Source organism: Rattus norvegicus, chromosome 14, assembly GCF_036323735.1.
Source record: "Rattus norvegicus strain BN/NHsdMcwi chromosome 14, GRCr8, whole genome shotgun sequence".
NCBI classification, from domain to species: domain Eukaryota; kingdom Metazoa; phylum Chordata; class Mammalia; order Rodentia; family Muridae; genus Rattus; species Rattus norvegicus.
Genome location: NC_086032.1, coordinates 15,865,202 through 15,883,541, shown reverse-complemented (window position 1 = coordinate 15,883,541; position 18,340 = coordinate 15,865,202). Strand labels below are relative to the sequence as shown.

Below are 18,340 nucleotides of genomic sequence, written 5' to 3'. Positions count from 1 at the left end.
GCCAGAGGCCGGGAAGAGAGCCGGAGTTCAGTTCCCAAGTTAGTAAAAGTAGAGAAGGTTCCACTCGGGGTTGGGGTTGGGGTTGGGGCTGGGGTCCAAGGAGCAGAGATTCCCTGCTCATCCAAAGAGGCCAAAGAAAGCAGCTTCTACCCATGGTGTGTACTTTCGGTGTTGTCCAAAGCTGGTGGCTCAGAGATAGCCTCATGGTGGAATCTGAGCTAAGCTGACCATGGGTTTCCCCTGGTGGCATGGTGGGAGGCCCACTTTGGGCTCAGGTTCTGAACTATGTGGAGGCTGACTGGGACATTGAAAGGGATGCGAGGAGAGACAGACAGACAGACATACCACACACACACACACACACACACACACACCCACACACACACACGACAAGCTTTCCGATGGAAACAATTGTGAAAATCATTGTTTAATTGAAACCTATAGTAAAGTACAGAAAATAAAGTCAAGGAAGTTAATTCACTTTAGAAGAAACTAGAACAATAGAGCAAGTTAATTACATAAACGTGTGTGCTTATTATTGCAGAGTGAAACAGCAGCTTTCTTAACAATAATTCAGGCCAGGCCAGAGAGATGACTCCAAGGTCAGGACCACTTGCTGCTCCTGCAGAGAATCAAGCGGGTTAGGGCCCCAGCATCCGCCATGTTGGCTCACAACCCCCTTTACCTCCCATTCCAGAGGTCCATTGCCTTGTGTTCTCCTGGGCACCAGCGTAGCAGTGTAGTGCACAGGCACACATGCAGAGACAAGATAGTCAGAATGCAAACTAAAACAAATAAACCCCTTTTTACATAGAAAGTAATGGAGCCTGATAAGATAACGAAGCTTGGTGTACAGTCCTCAGTTGACATGTGTGAGGTTCCGACCTCCAGTACCATCTTCAAAACACAAAAACAAAACTGGAGGTAGGTGGTGTGGATGAAATTTAAAAAAATAGAAAACTTGGATGTAAAAAAAAATGTTTTAGGGAAAAAAATCAACAGGAATAAAACTCTAGACTGCGTAGCTGAAGAGAAAACTCACGAGTTGGAAGATAGTTGGAGGGAATTTACATACGTACAAGGTCAGAAAATGAAAAGTTAATCAAGACACAGGCTAGGTGAAGAGGCTCCAATAAACGTTTAGAGGAACTCGGGGGCCTGGAGGTGGGGAGATGAGACTGAGGTGGACAAGCATGTGCACAGGCTTAGCATCCTGGACACGGTGTGGCCACACCCAACTCTTCTCCATACAAGCGACCTGTGAGCATCCTAGGACCCCTCCTTGCACCAGGCTGCACTGTCTTACACCTATGAGTTGGGCTTGCACATCACTACAATCAGATTCATTCTGGATGGGACCTGAGAGAGGAAAGGAAGTCACGCAACAACCTGTCAATCAAGATAAAAACCCACATACACTCTGATCCTTAGTAGTCATACTCTTGGACACAGAAAGAGAAAGTCCCAGACAATAATCCGAGCTTTTGAGGGCCCCCATGCACATGGCCTGTTGGGTTTCTGGAGAACATCATTTCATTCTGATCCGCACCACCATTTTGCTTTGAAGAGAGTCTCTGTACTATTGTGCAAATCTCCACGTGTTTATTTCAATGCTTTGAATAAGATACCAAGAACTTGAAGTGGCTTGGCCTAAACCCCAACCACCTGTCGCCAGACCCAGGTAAATGCCAGTGAAGTAAATAGTTGCTGAAAGTTTCCCCAGATCTCAGACTGGAAGCTTTAGATTAGAAGTGTGTCCCAGGGCCAAACAGAACCATGACATAAATCCCAATCTCCATGTAGAAGATCAAAGGAAAAGCAAATGCTAAAGGCCAGAGGATAGCGGCTGTGGTGGATCACAGCTGCAATTCCAGTGTCTGTGGGGCCAGGCAGGGAGAGCCAGGGCTACAGGCCAAACTGGAATCCAAAGTGAGGGCTTGACTCATCCCAAAAATAAACAGAAGGGGCTGTGGATGTACCTCAGAGGTAGAGGCTTTAGCGTATACGAGGACTGGGTTTAAAGACCAGTGCAGAGAGAGAGAGAGAGAGAGAGAGAGAGAGAGAGAGAGAGAGAGAGAGAGAGAGGAGAAGAGAAAAGAGAAAAGAGAAAAGAAAAAAAAAAAAGAAAAAAAATCAAACAGAAAAATCCTGGTAGCACATTTGTGTGGTAACCCCAGAACTCAGGAGGCAGAGGGATGTGGATCTCTGTGATCTGCGATCATCTTGATTGACTTTTGAGACAAAGATGTGAGTGTGAAGAAACAGGTAAAATTATTGTCCTATTTGGAAGGAAAAACCCAAAAGCAGGAACCATAAAAATCTAAGCATAGAAAAGAATCTAAGTTCAAACATGTTAAATAATATATCACACATTTACCCATAATTCATTGTGAATACAAAAGACTAAGCTATCTTGTTATTAAAAGGCTAGAAGTGTTTGCATATAAAACAAAAATTGGGTAATAAAAGTTTTTAATTTTTAATATCATAATACTGAACGCAAATGAACTTCATCTTTAGGAAGAATAGCATGAAGAAGCCACACCCTTGAAGTGAACAGAGAGGTGGTGCCACCATATTTCCCTCCCACCAAACAAACACTGGTTTGAAAGTGTTTGAACTGCGGCTAAGACACCACAACCAGCAAGGAAAACCAGCGAGGCCACTCCATGGCTTCTAATTCACACCTGGCCATGGTAAGCATTCAAATCTTTAATACTTTTTCTCAAGGGTTTTTTTTTTTTTTTTTTTTTTTTTTTTTTTTTTTTTTTTTTTTTACCCCACACTTGATTGGTAAGGTAATAATTTTAAGAATGCTGACAGTTGGGGTTGGGGATTTAGCTCAGTGGTAGAGCGCTTGCCTACGAAGCGCAAGGCCCTGGGTTCGGTCCCCAGCTCCAAAAAAAAGAACCAAAAAAAAAGAAAGAAAGAAAAAAAAGAATGCTGACAGTTTTTATACAAAAGCCAAATGCTAACTTATTTTCCATGGCTAGGATCAAATCCAGAGTGTTGTGTATGGTAGACAGGCGCTCTGCCAGTAAGCAACAGCCCCAGTATTAAATTAGGAAGGAAAAAAAGAGGCACATTTTGTTTAAATGAAAACTTGAAAAACCTTACACTAGGAACTCTTACAGGACTTACGTTTTTCCATTCCACTCCACAATTTTTGTAAAGTTCAGGTAATTGTCCTCTCCAGTCAGAAAAACATACTCCCCATCATTAGTTCCATTTCTCTGGAAAGAAGCAAGCATCACAATTTTAAAAATGACCAAAAATGCTGTGCTACTTTAAATTAACTTTCCTGCCAGCTGAGCCCCCCCCACCCTCCCTTCGTTAGCCAAGACATTCTAAGGACCATGCATTCAGGCTGCTCTCCTAGAATGAAACAATGTTGGCAAGACTCAACTTTCAGGACCCATTCTCTCACAGAAGTAACAAACATTTAAAACTTGTTTATAATTGTGTCTGAACAACCTCTTAAATTTTGTAAACTTTTAAGGCTTGCCCTGGGTCAGAGAGGAAGTAAGATGCTATGGCGTCATGGCATCATGGCGTCATGGCATCATGCGGGAGACCTCGGACAGGCACAGGCCAGACTATGAGCATATTTCCTCACCCTACCTCAGTGTTTCACTCACTCCCGAGGTTAGTTTTATCCGTCACCAGCTAGTTATTTTATGACAGTTTCTTTCCCTCCCCCTCCAAAGCCTTATTTTTTTCACAGACTTTGTAAAATATTTAGAACTCCAGGCAAGTTTGGTCTTCGCCTGGAAGAAAGCCAGACTTAAGATGCACTCTGGCTTGTGTGCCCTCTTCCCCGTGTGGCCCAGTATGCTAAAGATAGGTTCTAGGAAGGAAACTTACCTCATAGAACAGGCCAAAGTTAGGGGAGACGTCAGGTCTGAAAATATGGACGAGCGACAAGACCTCATCTTTGTAGCCCCAGAGCAGTTCATGTACAGTGTGAGTGACAAACAGCGTCTGCTGATAAGCTTTCAGCATGGCCTCGATGATCTCCCTGAGGAAGGGCTGCTGGGCCATTTCCACAACAGTCTGCAGAGTAGAGGCAGGTTAACCAGTGTCCGTCCGCCCCCTCCCCCCCCCCCCGCCAAAAAAACCAAAAACCAAAAAACACCCACTTGGCTCTCTTCCTGCCCCTCAGTAGAAGAGGCCAGAAGCTGAGCTATAAATGTTTGAGACTAAACAGTAAATTCAACCAGTGACCTTCCAGTCTTTGTGTGGAATAAGAGTTCAGATACTGCCCTTGCTCAAATTACTCTCTCTCTCTCTCTCTCTCTCTCTCTCTCTCTCTCTCTCTGTCTAGACTTTGTGGCCTTACACATAATAGACAAATACTACCACTGATCTCTATCCTAAGCCCTAAGCCCCAGGACACATTTTGTAAATTTTGAGACACCAAGTCTCACTAAGTTGCCCAGGCTAACCTTGAACTCACTCGGGAGCCCAGTCTGAAATTTTTTCTTTCTTTTTTTTTTCTTTCTCTTTCTTCTTGGTTCTTTTTTTTCGGAGCTGGGGACCGAACCCAGGGCCTTGCGCTTCCTAGGGAAGCGCTCTACCACTGAGCTAAATCCCCAGCCCCAATTTTTTCTTTTTTTAAAGATTTATTTATTGATTCTATTTGAGTACACTGTAGCTGTCTTCAGACACACCAGAAGACGGCATCAGATATCATTACTGATGGTTGTGAGCCACCATGTGGTTACTGGGATTTGAACTCAAGACCTCTGGAAGAGCAGTCAGTGCTCTTAACCACTGAGCCATCTCTCCATCCCCCAATCTGGAATTTTGATCTTCCAGTTTTTGCTATAGAAAGTAGCTGGGATCACAGGCCTGGACCTCCAGGGCAGGCTCATATTACATCTCGTAGATGTGAATTTAAACTCCCCTTTAGCAGGCTCTGAATGGTGCCAATGTCCCAGAGATCTTATAGAGACCATGGCCACAAGGTGGCTCCATTCCCCCCCTGGAGCAAAGTGGCAGCTGGCCCTTTAAACTCTTACAAGGCAAGGCAAGGCAAGGCAAGATTCAGTTTCAGATTGGAAGGTCCTGGGTCTTCCATCAGTGTTAAGCAGCAGTCACTTTAGAGTGGAGACCTCAGAAGAGGATGGCATAGGTGATAAAGTTCCTGGGAGGGCTAGGGATTCAGCTCATCGGGTAAAGCAGCCCCATCCTCCGATGCTACAATGCAGGAAGCTCTGAATTTGATCCCTATCACCACATTAAACAACAGACAAAGGTGGCAGTCTAACCTGGGCTACAAGAGGTCCAGTTTCAAGAAAGAATGCCTGTGGGTCTCAGTATGGCGTAGGTATAACACAGGTGTTATAAGGTGGAATTGTCATCATAATTGGGAGACCAAAGAAAAACACAGTACACTCTAATCAAAGGTCTGAATGGGGGAGGGAAGTGTCAATCGTGTGTCTTAAATTTTTTGAACTTAAAATAAAAATCTAAGAAGTGACATGAAAATTCTAGTAGGTTTCTAAGACAAAACAAAGGAATGAATAGGTTTGAAATTTCTAGATACTTAAAAAAAGTCATCCCTTATTTGCATAAATGCTAATCCTGATCACAAAGGGGCAGGGGGAAATCCCAGTCTTTGATGACTTTTGAAATGACCTTATTCTACAGACCTCAGAAAAAAGTCTCTATCTATCTACTTAGACGGGGAAGGCATACACTTAGTAAAAGTACATACACTGCTCCTACTACAGCATGGCTCTGATTCAAGCATTAAGCAGACGAAGAAGTATCAATGCCAAGCTGGAGGCCAGGAGGGACACACATACACACACACACACACACACACACACACACACACACACACCCCAAAGTCTTTGTGCATCTGTATTTTGTGTTTGCTTTCTGATGGTACAGAGATTAAATTCAGGGACCCCCCCTGCAAGATGAACCCCCCTCCCCCAATAATATCTATATTTTATCATAAAACAGCTCTTAAATTGTATAGCTCTTATTTTATTATCATAAAATAATAGCCCTTAAATCTGTCAGACTCGCCGTTTTCCTTCCACAACCAATAATGCTAATGACAATGAGACTTACCAACAGAGGAATATTTATTGTTCTAATCAAGTCAACGGTAGGGTCTCCAACAGACTGGTTTCGTTCAAAAATATATGCCTTATTGGTGACGGCAGATATGGTTGTTCCATTTTCTCCAAACTGAACGTTTGCCTTGTTCCTGAGCTCCCTAAACAAACAGACAAACGTATTTGAAAACGGATAGCAGTTTAACAAACAAAGCCATTCCCTCAGCTCAGTACAAAAGTTACATTTTTTCAATGTAACACTTCTAATAAAGCGATTATTTACATAGGCGCTGATAGCCGCAAAAACACAACAACTTAGAGCCAAGATGATGAAGGGGATGAGACCCAGGAAAACATCAAAATCTATAACTTCCAGTTTTTTTTCTTCCAGTATCAGGAAGGCACAGTAGTCAAACAGACAAATAGACAGACAAATGAGCTGTTTCCTCAATTATAACTTGGTCCTGAAATGTTTTCAATTCAGTTCACAGGTTCGATTTGGTTTCAATCCGCATGCTGGTGCCCTCTGATTCCAACTGCAATTCAGTTATAAATTTATTTTAAAAATTGAGGCTGGGACTGGAGAGATGGCTCAGCGGTTAAGAGCACTTACTGCTCTTTCTGAGGCCCTGAGTTCAATTCCCAGCAACCACATGGTGGCTCACTCACAACCATCTGTAATGGGATCTGATGCCCTCTTCTGGTGTGTCTGAGGACAGCTACAGTGTACTCATGAATAAAATAAATCTTAAAAAAAAAAATTGAGGCCACACATAGGTATATTGGTAGGGGTCTGTAATCCCAGCACCAAGAGGCTGAGGCAGGAGGATCACTGACAAGTCCAAGTGGGTAGTGAGTTCCAGGCTACAGTGTGAGACTTTGTTTTTAAAAGGGGGGGGAAGGAGTGGGCGGGGCTCAGTATGCAGGCCTGGAAGGACTCTTTGAAGGTGAGAAACCCAAGATGTATCAAAACACTCAGTCCGGGTTGGGGGTTTGGCTCAGTGGTAGAGCGCTTGCCTAGAAAGCGCAACGCCCTGGGTTCGGTCCCCAGCTCCAGGAAAAAAAAAACAAAAAACAAAAACACTCAGTCATCAAATAAAATAATATAAAATAATATTTTTAAAGGTGTAATTATTTATTTATTTTATGTACGTGCGTACACTGTAGCTGTCTTCAGACACACCAGAAGAGGGCATCAGATCCCATCACAGATGGTTGTGAGCCACCATGTGGTTGGTGGGAATTGAACTCAGGACCTCTGGGAGAGCAGTCAGTGTTCTTAACCTGCTGAGCCATCTCTCCAGCAATAAAATAATATTTGAGTGCGGTACTTTTTTTTTTTTTCTAAATTTGGTGTAGCTTTTTGTTTTATTTTGTTTGAGATAGGATTTGACTCGGTAGCCCATGCTAGCCCACGCTAGTCCCCAACTAGGGGCAATGGTCCTGTCTCCGCCTCCCAAATGTTAAGATTTCAGGCATGGACCATCACTTCTATCTAGAAAGTCTTTTGTTAGATATGTGGTTAACAAAATGTCGTCTAAGAGGGGGCTGGGGATTTAGCTCAGTGGTAGAGCGCTTACCTAGGAAGCGCAAGGCCCTGGGTTCAGTCCCCAGCTCCGAAAGAAAAAGAACCAAAAAAAAAAAAAAAAAAAAAAATGTCCTCTAAGAGTCTGAAAACGCATACAGGTTAGAAGGCCCCAGGCAGCTGGGCCACAACCTCGTCCCCCATAGGCCCTTTTGACCTGGGGATTCTGGGGGCTGTTGCTATTGCTGTTGCTGTTGTTTTCACACATCTCGGGAGTTTGCTAACTGCACTTGCTTTAGGCACTCAGTTCTAAACCTCTGAGTGAAATCCTTCAGACTGTGAAGGAATTACCATGCGACCTCTGAGAAGACGGCAAACAAGCTGAGGGCAGAAGCCGGACTATTCTGTCATAACTCCTCTTAAAGTCTCTCTAGTTTGGGGTTGGTTTTGTCTTTGTTTTTCAACAGGGTCCTGGTGGGTAGTTCTGGCTGGTCTAGAACTCACTATATAGACCAGACTGACCTCAAACTTGAAGTGACTCTCCTGCCTCAGCCTTCTGAGAACTGGGATTCCAGTGTGAGCCCCCTGTGTCTCATACTTTCTTATTTAAAACAAGACTAGAAAAGAACACGAATTAGCAATGTCACGTGTGATAAGCAGAGGTCTTCGAGTGTTCTATAGTGCAAAGCACTGAGCTATATTACCCATGAAGATCTGACCTTTGCTTCCTCTGGGTCAGACCTCCTAAAAGGTTACTAACAACATCAGTGGGATGTAACTAATGAGCGCCTGTTAGTGCAGGCCAGATTTAAATAACTGTGACAAAGAAAACAACCATGTCTTCTAGGAGTATACAATGTACCAGGTGCAGATGGCGGTGTTCAAAAATATCCAGAGGTTTTCAGTGACTCGTGTTGTTGTTTGATTTCCGGCCCCTTTCTTCTGGTGGCAGCCCGATTTCCTTTCCTCTCTGTCCTGGACCACTCACTCACTCCTCAGGGTGCTGGGGGCCTTAGTGTAACAGTTCCTATGACTTCTCGATCTGGACCCCCTGGAGGTCCAGCATCCTCCTGGTGCAGCTCATGGAATCTGATGAAGCACACATTCCTATGACTCAGATTTTTAGCTTGATTTTCAGGTTTATTTGACTTTCTGTTTTGAAGCAGGGGGGCTCACTACATAGGCCAGGCTGTCCTTGAACTAGCAGTCTTGCCTCAGCCTTCTAAGTACTGGAATTCCAGATTTGCCCGAGTGGCCTGGCTTGTAGTGTGGAACTTTAAACCTGCCCTGCCTGCTGAGCTTCTCCTTTGGTCTCCATTAAACTACTTTACAGCCTGCAAACAGGCTCTCCTGATTCCCTCTGAGCATAGGTGCTTTCCCTTGCTTGAGATCAAAACTTCCTCCTCTAGAAATTATAACCTGGTCGTTGTGAAGGAGAAAACAATTTGGGGACCGGACAGGTTTAAAGCCTCGGTCACCTGACCTCGGAAGTTAGTTCAAAGTGATTATTAGAAGAAGACGGAGGAGAGGAAATTTCCGAGCCAAACACTTGCTCAGCCAAAACTGGCATCTCCACTGAAGGGTCCTCTCCTGGAGCCACCGCACTGAGACCGAGGACAGACCATCTGCAGGGGCTGGGGTCTGCAGGGGCTGTCGATAAGGGTGACTGAGTCCCCACTGTGACCAACATCCCACTGAGGAATGAGCACAGGTGACCCAGGTGAGCACCAATTTGAATCCAAAGGCAGCTGGTCCAGGGGGCAGCACCTGTCACCCAGGAAGTCCAAGGGCCAACTCGGTCACGTGTCCCAAGGTCAAAATCAGGGCCTTTGCTATGCATATGTTGCTTGTTTCCTTCCCCTGAGTCTTAGTCGTGAACTAAAGGCCAACCACTGCCGAGCCCAGGACTATTTTCACTCACTGAGGAGACGATTTTTAAGAAGTTCCTTACGATGGGGAAATCTAAGGGTAAACTGAGGACAGAGATGCCAATCAATTTAGGCCCGTAACCTGACTTGGTTTCTTAATAAAGCCCAGCAGTCAAAGCCAAGGTTTTCCAGTATTACCCTGTGGGACGCTGACTCTGACACTCTACCCTCAGCTAACCTTGTGACTTCCCTCAGCTACTTGCAGTTCCCCAGCGATCCTAAATCATCGCCGACACCTGGCCTTTACAAAGTGCTGTGTGTGTGTGTTGGGGGGGGGGGGACGACAAAAACCTAGTAAGACATGGCTTCCTACTCTGCTGAGGGAGAGAGGGAGAGAAAGAGAAGAGGTGGGAAACTCTCTCAAAGCAGCATGATCAGCCAAAAAAAAAAAAGTCCCCCTTCTGGCAATGCTCAGATAGATAAGGGGAGGGACTTTGATGACAATACCAGCAAACCAGGTTAGCAACACACACATGTTCATGTACACACACACACACACACACACACACACACACACACACACACGAATGCATGCCAGCTACCAACTGATCAACAAGAGTCAACCTGATACAGTGAAGTTGCTTGAGAAACAAGACAGATATCAAGAAGTGATCAGATTACTGTCAACCATATTAGAGGAGGCCTAAGAACTATTTAGAAACACAGACAACTGCTTAAAACAAACAAAAGCCATCTTGAGCCTAGACAAGGAATCAAGGAGGGAGAGAGGAGGAGGGAGGGAAGAGAGTTGAACGAAAATTCTGGTATGGTGGGATTACATGTAATCTCAGCACGGGAGAGGCTGAAGCAGGAGGATTACTTGAATCTAAGAATCCAGAAGTTTCAGACCGACTTGGGCCACATAGCTTACATATACCAAGGCTCTGTTTAAAAAACAACATCAAAAACAAAAATAAAATAAGAAGGAAATGAAAGAAAGAAGCCTGGCATGGTGACTTCCCCCTGCAGTCTCTGGCTTTGGGAAGCTGAGGTAAGAGTGCTGTAACTTTGAGGTCAGTCTAGAATACACAGTGAATTCCAGGTCAGCCTGGGCTGCAGAGCGAGACTGTCTCTAAAGCAAACAAAAGAAGGAAATGTTTGAGTTACACCCCGTGAACTACTGAATCACATAGGAAGAAGAAACACACGGAATGAAAAAAAAAAAAAACCAGTTTTAATTCACTGGAGAAATCAACAGCTGTGCTACCCACTCCCTAGAGATGCTGGATAAATTGGTTCTTACAACGGGATGGGTTAGGGATGGGGTCACATCTCAGGGCTGGAAGAGCACTTTCCCAGCATGCACTGGGCTCAGTCGTCAACACCAAAAGGAAAACAAGCAATGTAATGCCCTGACCTTTAGTCATTACATTCATCTCAAACGGGGTTAGCCCTTTGGGCTCACCCACAGCTCTCTATGGAAAATCACTGTGGCCCTATCCCGGTGGTGGCTGGCGTCAGCGACTGAGCTCACTGGAGAGAGGTGTAGGGTGAGATCTGACTCGGGCTTTTTGCTCAGTCCTGTCTACACTAATACTTGGCTATGGGACAGACTAAATAAAAAGTCACTCGTGGTTTCTTCGGTTTTATCTTTTTCCTTTTTTTTGATATTCAAGGCAGTTTATTGGGAAGCTGATCTTGGGTGGGCGCTTTCACTGGCTACAAGGACTAAGACTCGGGAAGTCACCTGGGGTAAATAGGGGGTGGAGGGAAGAAAGAAAGAAAGAAAGAAAGAAAGAAAGAAAGAAAGAAAGAAAGAAAGAAAGAAAGAAAGGCAAGAAAGGAAGGAAGGAAGAAAGGAAGAAAGGAAGAAAGAAAGGTGTAACTTCAGGGGTGGGGCAGACAGACAAATAGGAAGAGGAGGAGGAGCAGGAGAAAGAGAGAGGGAAACTTTATCTTTTTTCTCAGATAACGCCTTACAAACTCTGTGAAACATTCAGCCATCCCTCTGCCTCAGCCACTCTAGTGGGGAATTGCAGTGTGAGCCTGCTTCCCGTGACTTCTGTCTTTGCTTTTTTACTGGTAAAGTGGTGCCCACAGTGTGCTTGTCCCACAGAGAAATAAATCCTAGGAATGTAACCTCAGCTGAAGCACCCTGCAGACCGGACATTGGACATTCTGTCATGACCATGCGGCATCACCACTCTGTGCCGGGTTCTGGAGACAGGGGATGCTACATCCTGATTCCTGTCTTCAAGGAATCCACACTGAGGCACGGGAGACTGCCATTTAAATACCAGACAGGATCCCGTGAACAGTCCTAAGGTAACCGTGTAAGTGCCCACACCTCTTCAACCGGTCAGTCTCATTTTTTCTTTGGCTGGATACCCAGTGGTGAGTTGCATGAATTAGACGGAGGCTCTATTTTTAGTTTTCTAAAAGAACTCCCATATGTTTTTCATAATGGCATTAATTTACACTCCCCAAAACAGTAGGAAAGTGGGAGTGAGGGTTTTTTTCCTTAAGCTAAAATATGGTAGAAGAGGGGTTGCAGAGAAGGCTCAGTGGTGGACCTAGTTTGGCTCCCACACCCATGTCATGTGACTCACCTGTGTCTCTGACACCAGGGGATTTGATGCCCTCTTCCAGCTTCTACCTGCACACACACACGCACACGCACACGCGCACACACACACACACACACACACACCCCAAAATAAATCTTAATCTAGGAGGGCTGAGGAGACAGCTCAGTCAGAAAAATGCTTGCCTTGCATGAAGACTTTAGTTCAATCTCCTGAACCCACATAAACAGGCAGGTAGGTCACGGTGGCACACGTTTGTAACCCCGGTGCTGGAACACTCTGGGGTCACTGACTAGGGAGCCTTCCTTAATGAGTGGGCTCTACCTAGGCTAAGCGAGAGAGCCGCTCTCAAAGAGAAACAAACCCACTTAAGATTTAGCACACACACTTTTCTTATTTCTGTCAAAGCAGTCATACATAGAAAGAAGCAATATGAAGGAAAATCTACGGAACACAAAACCAAGGCTTATTAAGAGGATGCTGTGGATTTAACAAGTACTTAACGAAAGTATGGAGGTCAACTGAGCAGGCCTAGACAAATTAGTTATGATTCCTGACATAGTGAGTAATAGAAAAAAAAATTGATCAAGACAGTAATCCTGCCAGAGGCTGAGAAAGCCACAGGTTATCACAAATCTAGAGAAGTCCCAATCAAAGGCTTCACTGAGCAGAAGGCTCCTGGGGCAAGTTAGTTCTGGCCACTCAACCTTGGGCTTCAGAAAACTCAAGATGCGGCAGCACTGCATTCTGTAAACTGGATGGACTGGTTCTTCATACACCCACCTGCCTGTCTCCCAGGAACATCCAAACTCTGTATGCAACATGCTAACTCTTGGGGCACCAAACCCACTACAAACTGTCCCATGAGCCAGGCCTTGGCAGGCCAGAAGCCTTCCTTCCTCTGAGAGCTCCCCCTCTATTCCCTCCACATCGAACAATGAGAGCATCACCATGTCCTCTCTCCCTGTGCCCCAGGGCTCCTGGCACACCCTGGCTAAGAGTCAGCTGACCTGGCTGGGAGTCCCAGTTCATGCCTTTAATCCTAGCCCTTGGGAGACAGAAGCAGACATATATCTGCGTGTTAGAGGCCAGCCTGGTCTACACAATGAGCAGACCTGTAGGAGCTCACTGAACTGTCAAAATGCTGCTACAGGAGCTCAGTATGCTTAGTCTGTCAGCCCCCCAAAAATAGCACAATCAAGTCACAAGCAGCATCGGATCCACTTGAAGACTGCAGAAAGCAAATACAGGCACAGCAGGCTCCACCAAGAAGTCTGATGACTCCCTGCAAAGCTATGTTTATGTACAGACCCAGATCTCAGGGCGCTCAGCTAACCTGCATTTGTGGTGTCTTCATAATAGCCATTCATTCTCAGGATCTGGTCCTTCTCCAATCTATCCTTGACTTTCCCTGACTGAGTCCTGCCATTCCAGCTGAGCTACTTATTAATCAGTTCCTCCACTTGGATCCTACGGGTTCTAAACCACAGTTGGGACCACGTCACTCACTCCTTCTCTTTGTGCTAATAGATGCTGGGTGCTCAAAATGAATGGACCTCCCCGTACACCCCACCCACCCCACTGCTCCTGTTCCGCACTGGCCTTCCAGTATATCAAGAAGTTAGATATGTATAGCCACATATTTCTCTGTGTGTGTGTTTTCACATATGTGTGGTATATTTTCACATGTGCTTATAGCGTGTTTTTCTGTGTACTTGTGGTGTGTTTTCACACGTTTGTAGTATGTTTTCATGTGTGTATGTGCATGTATGTCCTCATATGTGTGGTGTGTTTTCACATGTTTGTAATATGTTTCACATGTTTGTACCATTTTCACACACGTATGTGTGTATGTGTGTAGTATGTTTTCACATGTGTTTGTAGTATGTGATTTCGAGAGTGTATTTGTGTGTGTGTATGTATGTATCTGTCTATATGTGTATATGTCTGTGTGCATGTGTGTGCATATGTGTGGGCATGTGTGTATGTGTGTGTGTATGTATGTTGGTGTGTATATGTGTGTGTATGTACATGTGTTCCTAGAGCCCAGAGGTTGATGTTGGGTAACCTCCTCAACTACTCTTCCCCTTATGTATTAAGGCAGGGTCTCTCACTTGAACCCAAAGCTTGCCAGACTAGTCAGTCAGCTCTTTCCAGAGAATCCCTGCTTCCACCTCCCAGCACAAGTATAACGAACAGACTGCTAATGCTTGCCCTGTGTTTGAGTGGGTGGTGAGGATCTGAATGCTGGTCTTCATACCCGTGTGGCAAGTGCTTTACTCACTGGACCAGTGACACAGGTACTCATTATTCCCACTTCTCAGATGGCTCTCAGATCGCCAAGGTCCACCTCAAATTCTCTATGGACTTCAGGATGATCCCGATCCTCCTGCCTGCAGTTCCTAGTGCTAGGATGACAGCTAGGCACCACATCCTGGCTCTATTCAACACTGCGGTCTGAAAGCAAGGCAAGGACCCAATTGCCTGAGCTACATCACCAGCCCTCGAAGCCGTTACTAAAATGCTTTTTGTGACTGTTGCAATGGGCATGCTTCCATCCGGAGAGCATTTCATGTCAGGACAAGTCTCAGGAGGAAGGGATAGACTTGTACTCATTCTCAACAGAGGCGCTGCAGTATGCCAGCACGGCAGTGTTTTAAGAGCTCACACACAACTAAAGCCCGACCAGAACTGAGCCGTGATCTGCCAGAGTTGTTTTACTTGAAGACCTAGAAGATCACTTCGGTCCTTGAGTGGGGTGGCCTGAGGCTACCTAGAGAGCCCCTTCTCAAACAAAGAACCAAACAGAAACCAGAGGACAGGTGAAGGGAGCTTTTGTTTTAGTCCTCTAAAAATTATTTTCAAAGATTGATTTCTTTTTATTTTATGTGCATGCATGTTTTGCCTGCGTGCATGTGTGTGCACCAGGTGCCTACAGTGCCTGCAGGGGTCAGAAGAGGATGTTGGATCCACTAGGACTCGTTACAGATGCTTGCGAGCCACCCTCTGGGTACTGGGAGCAACTTGGGTCCTCTGCAAGAGCAGCACCCACTCTTTTTTTTTTTTTTGGTTCTTTTTTTCGGAGCTGGGGATTGAACCCAGGGCCTTGTGCTTCCTAGGCAAGCGCTCTACCACTGAGCTAAATCCCCAACCCGCAGCAGCACCCACTCTTAACCACTGAGCATCTCCAGCATCTGTTCTGAGAATGGCGGTTGATATGTATCCCTGACTGACTTGAACTCAAAACAGTCCTCCTGTCTCAGCTTTCCAAGTGCTGAGAGATCACAAGCATGAACAACCACATCCAGACTGAGGGAGAGTCACATGAATATGACTGAGTATGGGGGAAAGGTAGCACGCTTTGCAAAGGGGTTGAATGGGGGAAGGGGCTGGGAAGCGACTCCAGAAAGAACAGCTACCTTGTGTTACAATCTTGAGTCTGTCCCTGAAACTTTAATAGGCAGGGGCATGCCAGCTGTATTCTGCACTAGACAACACGAGTCTTGGGTATGAGAATTACACTATATCGACCAGGCCTACTAGCCAAAGAAACAAACGTGTTTCATTGCTGTTAGCTATAATTCTGCAGTCAGTTAGGTGCGGGCCAAGACACACACACACAGGTATTTATCATAGAAGGCAGCTATCCCGACTTTTGCTTTTAGCTTTTGATAGCTCTGGGCTAGAAGAAGAGGAAATGTATTGTTTAGCATTTGTTAGCTTTGGGCCAAGGAGATAGGGCGTTTATCTTTCATCTTTTGTTAGCTTGGGCGTAGGAAGAATAGTTAATCGAATTTAGTGGTGTTACCCTTAGCTCTGTGGCCTGGTCTAAGGCCCCACGAGGCTCTTCTGGTTCGTTTGAACTGAGCGGTGTCAAGCAGACTGAGAATTACATTCTGACTTGTTGGTGAGACAAAGATTTAGGCAGTCTCTTCTGAGATTTTTCCCTGGTTGTCAGTCTTAACAGCAAACACTCAAAAAAGTGGCTAGAGGGGGTAAGTAAGGGTGGGCCCCAGGGGTAAAGCATTTGCCCAGCCTGCAGAAATCCAATTGCCAGCCGGTGGGGGTAGTGACTAGGAGCCAATCCAGGACACACTGCTTAGAATAAAATAAAAACATTTAGGAGTTATAGCTCAGTGGTAGGGTGCTTACATAGCATGCATGAAGTACTATGTTCAAACCCTACCTCCCCCCACACACCCTGACACCCCTAGAAAGAAATAAATAGAAAAAAAATGTACGTGGGACTTGAAAGATGGAGTATAAATAAGGAAGGCAGGAAATAAATAATTCTGAATTCTGACATCGTGCTGAAATATATTTGGGGGTACTATGTCAAATAAAATATGAACATTAGTGTTATCCTTTTTTTTTTTTTTTAACTTCAGTTGATGTGGATACTAGCAAAAGTTTAAGTCCCTTGTGTGGCTCATATTAAATTTCTATTGAAAGCTCTAATTGGAGAATAAGATCCGCCCTCCCCCTGCCCCCCACTCTTTGAGACAGGATCTCGCTCTCTAATCCAGGCCAGTAATGGCAAGTCTCCTGCCTCGGCCTCCCTAACGCTGGGACTGCTGGCATGTGCCAAAATACCTGGCTTAGAGTATAAAGTCCCAAGCCAAGAGCCAGCTATGATTTGGTTAAATGTCCCCCAGAGGCCCATTAAGGCTCATTCTGCATAGTGGCACTACTGGAGAGAGAGTAAAGGCTTTAAGCTGGAAGGTGTATACGTGAGGCTGGACCTGCCTTTGAGGAGAACATGAGACCCAAGCCCCTTCTCTTGGGCTATGTCATTAATACCCAGCAGCCACTGGGGCTAAGCAGTCCTTTCCAAAACCTCCCAAAGTGTGAGTGGAAAGAAACTTTGTTTCTTTACAGCGTTTGTTACAAAGATGAAAGGACACAAGTGTCTAAAACAAAAATAAGTGCTCCAGCGCATAACAAAGACGTGCTCCACTGTTCATAGCAGCCTTGTTTATAGGAGCCAGAAGCTGGAGAGAAGCCAGATGCCCTTCAACAGCGGACTGGATACAGAAAACGTGGTACAATTACCCAATGGAGTACGACTCAGCTATTAAAAACAATGACTTCATGAAATTCTTAGGCAAATGGATGGAGCTAGAAAATATCCCGAGTGAGGTAACACAATCACAAAAGAACACACATGGGGGCTGGAGAGATGGCTCAGGGGTTAAGAGCACTGACTGCTCTCCCAGAGGTCCTGAGTTCAAATCCCAGCAACCACATGGTGGCTCACAACCATCTGTAATGAGATCCGATGTCCTCTTCTGCTGTGTCTGAAGACAGCTACAGTGTTCTTATATATAATAAATAAAATTAAAAAAAGAAAAAAAAGAACACACATGGTAAGTACTCACTGATAAGTAGATATGAGCCCCCAAGTTTGGGATACCCAAGATACAATCCACATGAAGCTCAAGAAGAAGGACAACGAAAGTGCAGATGATCCAGTCCTTCTTAGAAAGGGAATAAAAAATTCATAGGAAGAAATATGGAGGGGGCTGGAGAGATGGCTCAGCGGCTAAGAGCACTGACTGCTCTTTCAGAGGTCCTGGGTTCAATTCCCAGCAACCACATGGTGGCTCACAACCATCTGTAACAGATTCTGGTGTATCTCAAGACAGCTACAATGTACTCATATACATTAAATAAATAAAATATAAAAAAAAAAAAGAAATATGGAGATATTTGGAGGAGAGACTGAAGGAAAGGCCATCCAGAGTCTGCCCTACCTGGTGATATAGCCCATAAACATACACTCACCAAACTCGGGCACTATTGCTGATGCCAAGAAGTGCATGCTGACAGGAGCCTGATATAGCTGTCTCCTGAGAGGCTCTGCCAGAGCCTGACAAATACAGAGGCAGATGCTCGCAGCCAATCATTGAACTGAGAACGGGGTCCCCATTGGAGGAGTTAGAGAAAGGACTGGAGGAGCTGAAGGGGTTTGCAACCCCATAAGAAAAACATCAACCAATCAGAGCTTCCCAGGATTAAACCACTACCCAAGGAGTACACATGGAGGGACCCATGGCTTCAGCTGCATATGTAGCAGAAGATGGCCTTGTAGGGTACCAGTGGGAGAAGCCCTTGGTCCTGCCAAGGTTGAACCTCACCAGTATAGGGAATGTCAGAGCAGAGAGGTAGGTAAGGGTGGGTGGACGGATGGGTGGGGGAACACCCTCATAGAAGGGGGAGGGGGAGGAATAGGGGGCTTATGGACAGGAAACTGGGAAAGGGAATAACATTTGAAATATAAATAAAAGAATA

The 18,340-nt window shown here is 45.2% G+C and overlaps 1 protein-coding gene across 1 annotated transcript in view; it reads right to left on the bottom strand.

Moving 5' to 3' along the window:
• Scarb2 (scavenger receptor class B, member 2) overlaps nt 1-18,340 on the bottom strand; it is a 51,541-nt gene that overhangs the window by 10,582 nt on the left and 22,619 nt on the right. Inside the window, 3 exon segments of the mRNA NM_054001.2 lie at nt 3,142-3,233; nt 3,865-4,053; nt 6,085-6,232. Of these exon segments, the coding sequence (NP_446453.1) occupies nt 3,142-3,233; nt 3,865-4,053; nt 6,085-6,232 (429 nt within the window).